This window comes from Podarcis bocagei (assembly GCF_964188305.1).
Source record: "Podarcis bocagei genome assembly, chromosome: 13".
NCBI lineage: Eukaryota > Metazoa > Chordata > Lepidosauria > Squamata > Lacertidae > Podarcis > Podarcis bocagei.
In genome coordinates this window covers 45,562,841-45,572,202 of record NC_138138.1, presented here as the reverse complement: position 1 = coordinate 45,572,202, position 9,362 = coordinate 45,562,841, and the positions used below count along the sequence as shown (strand labels likewise).

General features: G+C 41.1%; 1 protein-coding gene across 1 annotated transcript; it reads left to right on the top strand.

Annotated features, from left to right (window-relative positions):
- Nucleotides 1–890: 890 nt before the first annotated feature.
- On the top strand, nt 891–8,027 carry LOC308570742 (vomeronasal type-2 receptor 26-like; the record flags this gene model as incomplete). The annotated part of the gene is made up of 6 exons (XM_081165658.1): nt 891–1,063; nt 1,853–2,096; nt 2,757–3,611; nt 5,490–5,717; nt 6,249–6,375; nt 7,126–8,027. 6 exons carry the CDS (start codon nt 891–893, stop codon nt 8,025–8,027), a joined length of 2,529 nt encoding a protein of 842 aa, XP_081021784.1.
- Nucleotides 8,028–9,362: the final 1,335 nt, after the last annotated feature.

Genomic DNA, 9,362 nt, shown 5'->3' with positions numbered 1-9,362 from the left:
GGACCTTCAACGGGGAGGAGAGAGGTTCATGGGGATTTATGGAATACCTCCCCTCCTTTTGTTGTTTGAAAATTGTTTGTTAATTTAAATATTCTAAAAATCAATAAATTTATTTTTAAAAAACCCCACAACAACAAAAAATGAACAGAAGTCAGGACTGTAGATAATACATACTTAGGGCTGGTTTTCAACGACATTTAACTCCCTCCACACACATCATTTTTTCAAGGGGATTTCTGACATCACCATATTAATCTGTCAGTTTGTGAATACCAGTGAGACCTGCACAGAGCAAGCTGAGTAACTTCACTTTCAAGTGTAATGCATCAAGCATGGTATTTGCTCAAAGGTCCCTGCTTGTACAAAGTCAAGATAATCATCTGCTCCTAAGTACTATAGTTACATCCACCTACTTTCCTGCTACAAATTGCACTATCTGGGACCATTAATTCCCATAACTCCATTAGACGACCACATGAGCTGGATGAATGCAGCAGTCACGTCTAAGCGCCTGTAAATCTCAATGATATTATTATCCTCCCTGTAATTATGAAATTAAGCATGGGAGCTTCGTTTCCACATATTAAGGGATTTACAAATATGAGTTGCATTATTATCAATGAAGATAGGAGGGTGCTGTGAATATCGCCGGTACAATTCCAAGGTGTAACAAGAGATAGTCAGAGCTTGGTCAGGCTGATGACAGATACTTTACACTGCACAATCTGACTCACAAATCAATGTAGTGTTGACTTAAGATAAGCTGCCCAACACAGCAAAGGACTTACTGAAAGATAATGTGGGGACAGGCGAATTTAGGTAGAAGAGGAATTATTTCCTGCAACATAGTTGGATTTGTATTATTGCCATCAGTGCTTCTACTTCAGGTGATGTTCAAGATTCCTAACACTAAGTGCAGCATCTGCAGTCCCCTTCCTTTTCTTCACAAGTATTACCAACCAGGAGACCTCATCGTTGCTGCTATTATGTCTCAGATCTCCATACTATTCAACTCAATAGACTTTGATAAATGTCCTTCTACTGACCTCTTTGACGATATTGTGTAAGATTTTTTTTGTAAAAACCTCTGGTACCGTATGTTATATTAATTTTCCCTAGGAGTGCCAGACCCATAGAACTGTGGTAGATCCTCTGAATGAGAGAAGGACAGCTTTCTCTGTCTTTGGCAAATAGTTGCATCATACCCATATTAATCATCATCTGTTATATTTGTAGTTGCGGCAGCCATGAATCTAATATCAGCAGCTTCGGAGCATTTCAAGCCCAGTATCTGCCAGTATGTGCAGAGTTTGGGAGAGACAGGTCTTGGGCTAAGCCACATTATTATCTGTACCTCGGAACTCAATTTGGTGGGGTACAAATCACTCAAGTGAGCCTTAAATGTCTTTGGACTGCAATACCTAAAAAATTGCCATGCCCCACATGAACTAACTGAGACCATGTGATCATCATCTGAGGCCTTTCTTTGAGTGCCCCCTTCAAAAGAGTTTCAGGGCCTTTTTCTGCAGTGGCCCCTCTTTGTAGAATACTTGGCTAAGGGACGCTCACCTTGTGTCTTTGTTACATTTCTTTAGCTGCCTTATGGATTTTTGTGTTTTTATGTTTTAAACAGGCCTATGATCCTTCGATGAACACCTGTGTAGAAATTTAATTTTAAAATAACTAGAATTAAACACCATAGTTTAGAGCTGGAACCTGTGCATGTTAATATTCCTCCAGGTTTACCTGAATTGAGACTGATCAGTAAGATATTATTGTTGCAGCTGAGGTGTAGAAATTTTCCTATCCAGAAGGAAACTCACTGTGTTACAGTATGTAACTCTCATTTCAGGGTTATGACACAGCTCTACCAACATATCCTGGCATTAGTATTTGCTGTAAAAGAGATCAATGCAAACCTCCAAATCTTACCCAACCTCACCCTAGGCTTCCACATCTATAACAGCCATTTTAGTGCAAGCTGGACCTATCGTGCCTGCTTGGAACTCCTCTCTACATACAGCAGATTCATCCCCAACTACAAGTGTGACTCCCAGAATGAACTAGCAGCAGTCATTGGAGGTCCGAACTCTGAGGTTTGTCTTCATATGGCAAGTATACTGAGCTACTACAGAATTTCACAGGTACCTCTCCTGATAGAAAACTACCCATACCATTAGGTCTTCTTTTCAGGCAAAAACCTAGCACTTTGCAGGTGCCGACAATCAGTTGGCCCTTCACAACTGCTACTGTGTTGATTTTTTGTCAGTTCTTTTTCATTTGCTTCCCCCCCCTTGTTGCTTAATATAGAATGTTATTAACTGCCATGGAAGAAATAATGAACTGGATAGATATCTTAATACAAATAATTGAAATAAGCTGGGTGAGGGGCTACAGTAAGGTGTCCTGCAGATGTTATTGAAATCCAACTTTCATCAGCCCCAGCCAGTAAGGGCAATGTGCTCATAGATTATGGGAGCTCTCATCCTACAATGGAAGATTGTGCAAGCCCTGTTTCACCAGTGTAATGTAAGATATGGCTTTTCAATGTTTAGAGGATTGCTCGGTGTATCTGCACATTTGAATTCTTTCAAGTTTCAGGAAAAACAAACAAGCTCCCATGTCAGCAGCACTTGCTCAAAACAAAATCTGAAATCTAGAATGTATTTTAACTGTAGTCAATACAAGTTAACATAGAAAACCACTGTACACTTAAACAAAATTTCTCTTCTCCTCATTTCCTGTCTTTGATTTAGCTCATCTATGGTCCTGCTCCAATGAGAAATATTAAAACTGAAGTTGCTTTCCTTAACCAAATGTTCCCAAATATAGACCACCAATATGAAGGGATTCTCAAGTTACTGCTACACTTCAGATGGCTCTGGACTGGTGTGGTGATTGTGAATGATGAGAATGGAGAGAGGTTTCTACAGAGCGTGGTTCCAAAATTTATTCTGAGAGGAATCTGCTTTGATTTCATCGGAAGATTTCCATCAATTTCTTATTCTACTGGTCTTATGGACGTAGTTGCAGATGGGCTCAAGACATTTAATGTTGCAATGAGAAGTACTGTTAATGTGTTGATCATTCATGGGGAAATTGATTCCATGACACTTTTGACAATGTTTCCTGCCATGTCAGAATATGAAGATATACCAATAAAGGCTAAAGGGAAAGTTTGGGTCATGACAGTTCAAATGGATTTCACATCACTTCCCTTTCAGAGAGATCAGGACATAGACTTCCTCCATGGTACTCTATCCTTCACAATTCACTCAAAGGAGGTCTTGGGATTCCAGGAATTTGTTCAGATGAGAAGTCCCATCTTGGAAAAAGAAGATGGCTTTATGAGGATATATTGGGAAAAGGCATTTCAGTGTCATTTCCCTGACTCTGAAGGAAATATGCAGGATGGCAGTATTTGCACTGGGGAGGAGAAGCTGGAGACTCTTCCTGGCTCTATTTTTCCAACAAGCATGACTGGCCACAGCTATAGCATCTACAATGCAGTCTATGCTGTGGCACACGCTGTGCATGCCATGCATTCATCTAAGCTGAAGTGCAGAGTGGATGAAGGGTGGCTGAAGCTTTGGAATAAACAGATGTGGAAGGTAATATCATGAGCACAATAATGCAGGAATGCTCACCATAGCCCTGGAAATAACAATAAAAAGGAAGTATCCAGAGTGTTTGAAAGGTTTCTGTTTCTACCAAGGGTGGTTAGAATCTAAAGACCAAATTACATGTGACATTCAAAACATAGCTCACTGTTGTGTGAATCTGTTCTAGCAACCACACTCAGGACTGTGACTGACTCATACTGAATGCGGTTAGCCCTTTCATCTTTCTAATAGGAGATTACACCAGAAGTTTCCATTTAAGGCCAAATGGCAGCTTCGTCAGAAGGATTTCTCTCTCTCTCTTCCCCTCTCTCTGCCTCTCTCTCTTTCTCTCTCTTTCTCTCATTGTTCTTCATGAAAATATCTTATTTTTAAAAACTGTAATCAAATGCCCATATGTATGCCGAGAAAGAGAGTATACAGGAGGTAATTGTTCTGCATTCACTTACTTAAGGCCGTAAGAAGATATTGCTGGACCAGGACATTGGATCATCTAGTCCAGCATCCTTTTTCATCAAAAGAAGATGATGGTGATGAAGTGCTCAGTGACTTCTATTATATCCATTACTGGTCTTTATGAATCTTTTGAAGGGCCCATTGCTCATTTCCCTCAAGAAGGAAAGTTCATCATCAACCTGTTATCCCATCATTCCCCCTGCCCAATTTAGCTCAGCTGCTGGTGAGAAACAGCTTCTTTAATAATAGTGCTGGGGAAAATGTTTATTTCAACCAACATGGAGAAGTAGAGGCTGCATATAATATCATAAACTGGGTGACATTCCCAAACCTGTCCATTCTTAGAGAGAGAGTTGAAGGAGTAGACCCATGGGAACCCCTGGGCAAAGAGTTCACCATTCATGAAAATACCATTGTATGACCCAGCAGGTTTAACCAGGTTTGATTCCAGACACATTTTTGCAGGCCATTTTGCAAAAGAAGTGTCATGGAAATACTTCTGTCTTTAGTCCTAAGGCAGGGATGGGGAACCTTCAGCCTCCCAGATGTTTCTGAACTGCAACACCCATATTCCCAGCAAACATAGCCAATACCTGTAGGTCCCGCACCCTACAACTACAATGTCTCCATAGAAGTCTCTGAGGTTACACATGCTTTGCATGCCATGCACCCATCTAGATTCAAACACAGAATGACAGTGGATGAAGGAATAACATTTCAGAATGAGCAGTTGTGGACGGTAATGTCCCAAGCATGCTAAAAGCAGAGTAGAAAAGGTGATGGATCAGTTGAAAGATTTCCCAAGGCAGCCATCTTGATACCTGTGGGAAGTGTTCAATCATGACATTATGGAAATAGGCCACTCCCAACAGTCTGGTGTTCAGAGGTACGACGCCCCTTTTTCTGGAGCAAGTATATAGTCATTGTGGCTAATAGCCATAGAAATCCAAATTCTTCCATGTCTAATCTCCACTGCTCACCAGAAGCAAAGGAATAAACAGAGAATCGAGATTTTCTGGAAAATCCAAAAGCTCATAATAATAAGCATGGAACAGCATTTTTTTCTGCTTCAACCTTCTACCACATCACGGTTATAAATGTAGAAGTTGCTATACCATTCTGACCTGCTCCACTGCTGCCCAGTCACTTCCTTCATTAGTACCACTGTTACATTTTATTATTGTAGTTTATCACTCAATCTGTTTATTATTGTACGTATATCTCAAAGTTCCTGCAATAAGCTCAAGGTGGCCTATCGGGGTCTTCCTCTCTCCGTATCCATTCTTCCTTGGTATAAAGCTTTTAAAACAGTTCAGTAATCAATTGTGAGTGATCACCAGCATTTTGTATATGCTTATGAATTTGTTTTTTAAAATTTCTCTCTAATTCTATCTATTCTTTCCCCCCAAACAGCTCAACTACTTTGTTAAAAGCATCTCATTTAATAATAGTGCTGGGGGGCAAGTTTCATTCAACCAAAACGGAGAGTTAGAGTCTGGATTTGATATTATAAACTGGGTCACATTTCCAAACCAGTCCTTTCGGAGGGTGAAAGTTGGAAAGATCGACCCCATGGCTCCCCAAGAAGAAGCATTCAGCATTTGTGAAGAAGCCATTGTGTGGCCCAGCAGGTTTAACCAGGTGAGATAAAATCATATTTTGTAGCCTATCCATCACTTCTGAAATGATTCGCAGTTGAGATACTGACCCAGCTCTGTGACCTAAGCTCAATCATATGCTTAGTGTAGGAGTGAGGGCATGGCTGTAGAGATCGTCCATGTTTTGCCGATATAGTGACACTCATTAAATCCATTATCGCACTACAACCACCAAATTTACCACCCGAAAAAAAAGGAAAACTTGATAAATTTACAGAGGGCCATATTCATGTAGGGGAAGGCAGGCTAAGGATTCCTTTTATCAAAATGGGGCTTGCTCATTTCCTTTCCCTACCCAAATCTGTGACATATTGCTCTGCTTTCCTTTGGACCACATCAGTGAGGTCAAGAAGGATTTCCTTTTCTCTGGGCAACCCAGGACCTCCATATACACTGCCCAGGTTTGGTGCTGCTAATGCAGCAGTTCAAGGAGATCGTTCAGCAAGTATACATTTTGGATACACAATATTGCAAAAAAAAACCCAAACCATGATTCTTTTTCATTTGTGGACAGGCACAGCCTCTTTCTCTTTGTAATGCCAATTGTCCTTTGGGTTATCAAAAAACAAAGAAGGAAGGGAAACCATTTTGCTGCTATGATTGCGTATTATGTCCAGAAGGGAAGATTTCCAACCAGACAGGTAAGAGACATCATGTATAGAGCCTTTAAAATATACGGACACTAAGATATTCAGACACGCAATTCCCTTGTGGTGTTCAGTTGTTCAGAAAATTCAGTAAAGTTGTTCAGAATTCAGTGAAGGTTGTGGTTCCTGATATGGGGATACAGCCTGATATATTCAGTGATATCAGTCCAAGCCATTGACAGCTGGTAATTATTTACCCATGCACACACACACACGAACACACGCAAAAAAAATGAAATGAAATGAGTCACCACTCAGACGAAGGAGGTTTCAAAAGCTTGTAAAACAAAAACCTTCAGAAATATGAAAGAACTTCAGGGGAAAGCTAACGGTGCAACAGCCTCTGTCTCTTAAAAACAACACCCAAGAACCATTTTTCACAATTCGGAGATGAGATAAAACTGAAATACAACCTTGCTCCAGTTGACATATTAGGATGGGAAGTTCAAATCATGTTGGGATGTTAAAAAATGTGAATAGGTAAAATCTGCTAGAATCCTGACCGTAAGTGATAACATTAAGCTTCAAAAGCTGAGTTAGGTCTTAAGATCTGGGGGTGGGTGGGACATTAACCATTCCTGAATATGGCATGCTGTTAATAATATAATTACATGAGAAGTGTGGCAAATTGTTGTTGTTTTTCAGATATCAACCTGGCAACCCTTATTTAAGGTTTTGTTACTTTCATTTTGATCATTTTAGTATTATGCATGTAGTGGTGCTCCTACAGCTTCTCTTTTTCAGACATGGATGAATGCTTTCAGTGCCCACCAGATCATTACCCAAATGTGGAAAAGGATTCTTGCCTGCCAAAGAACATACAATTCTTGTCTTATGGAGAACCACTGGGGATCTCTTTGGCCTGTTTTGCTCTTTCCTTGTCCTTCCTTACAGCTTTGGTGCTTTGGATTTTCATTAAGCACCGGGACACTCCCATAGTCAAAGCCAACAACCGCAACCTCTCCTACACTCTCCTCATTTCCATCTTGCTTGCTTTCCTTTGTGCTCTTCTATTTATCGGTCGACCTGAGAAAGTGACATGTCTCCTTCGACAAACAGCTTTTGGCATCATCTTTTCAGTGGCAGTTTCTTGTGTGTTGACCAAGACAATCATTGTGGTCCTTGCTTTCATGGTCACCAAACCAGGGTCCAGCATGAGGAAATGGGTGGGGAAACAACAGGCCACTTCCATTCTTCTTTCCTGTTCTTTGATTCAAGCTGCTCTTTGTACTGTGTGGCTGGCAACTTCTCCCCCATTCCCAGCTTTAGACATGAACTCAATGAGTAAAGAAATTGTTCTGGAATGTAATGAAGGGTCAGTCACCATGTTCTACTGTGTGTTGGGGTTTATGGGCTTGCTGGCCATTGTCAGCTTCTCTGTAGCCTTCCTAGCCAGGAAGTTACCTGACAGTTTTAATGAAGCCAAGTTTATCACCTTCAGCATGCTGGTATTTTGCAGTGTGTGGCTGTCCTTTGTTCCAACTTATTTAAGCACAAAAGGCAAATATATGGTGGCTGTGGAGATCTTCTCCATCTTGGCCTCCAGTGCTGGTTTACTAGGCTGTATCTTTTCCCCAAAATGTTATATTATTGTGATGAAGCCAGAGCTGAACAACAAGGAGCAGTTAAGAAGACGAAATCAGTGAAGCACCTACAATTCTATGGCCCTGCTCCATCTTAATTTGAATCTATGCAAAGGGATTTAAGCCAGCCACAACTGATTAGTTCAACTGCATTGCAATTTAGATTACAGTTTCTCCCTTTATTCCCTCATTAGGCAGGACATATATATTGCAACATATGGATTGAATATAGGAACCATCCTATGTTAATATCAACTCCCTATCCCAAGTCTGCCAACAAAGCAAGATATGGGAGCCAAAGCTTTCTTCCTTAGGTTTGCCAAACGTAGTGGCATGATTATGTGCCACCTTGAGTGGATATGAAAATACCCCCTCTTTGGAGCTAACCTATGTTAATTCATTATTCCCCCCCCCCCAACATCCAGCAGCCCAACAACATATAGCCAACCTAAAGTAATGTAAGCTCTGCCCTTCCATTTTGAATGCCACAGAATTGCCATTTATTTCCTGAATGCAACAGAACAAACAATAAATCCAAGTTATACAGAGCCCAGGATTTGTGGGAAATTTATTTTGTCTGCCTATATGCAAATGGACGATATCGTTTGGCTAGTAGTTCTGTGGAGATTCCCAACTCCAGAAAACTCCTGCCCCAAATCCGTGTGTTGTATCCAACTGCTTCATCCCATGAGTGCAAGCTTTTCTGCTTGTACAATGGATTTTCTCCCTTCTCCTCTCCCTGCGTGGGCCTCATACCCTCCCAATATCTGTTCCAGAGTGTCGGGGGAGGGAGAACCTAGGACAGATTTAGAGTTCAAATGGGGGAGTGGGAGATGGTACCTTTTACAAAAGGAAATGAGAAAAAAGTTCCGGAGCAGCCTTCCACAATGCTTGTCACACATGGGGGCAGAGGCAAAAGAGTGAGCAGCAACACATGTAAGTTTTGCATTTGTACAGTACACTAGTACCTGCACACACTCACAAGTCAAGTAAGGAGCATTACCAGAGTTCAGGGACACATTCCAGTGAGGGGAAAAACTCTGGGTGTGGAGCTGGGTAGTAATGGTTTTCAAGTGGGAAGAATTCCAAATATCAGCATCATATTCAGCTCCCAGATCTGGAATTCCCAAGCCCTGTTCTCATTGCATGAAGGCCAGAATGGTCTGCACTCAGCAACCTGTTTAGCTCTGCTGGTGAGTGCATTTCATCTAGCAAAGCATTCCAACTTGTGCTATTCCCCTGAACGGCCAGGTGTTGAGCAAAGCTTATGTATAATGCTTGTATGATACTGAATCTACATCATTTATTTCAGCCACCATATTGTCAGCAGGGTGTTTTGGTTAGATTAGTGGTTATTTTTGCTGTTTCCAAGAGGTGTGATGCTATTAATGTCATCTG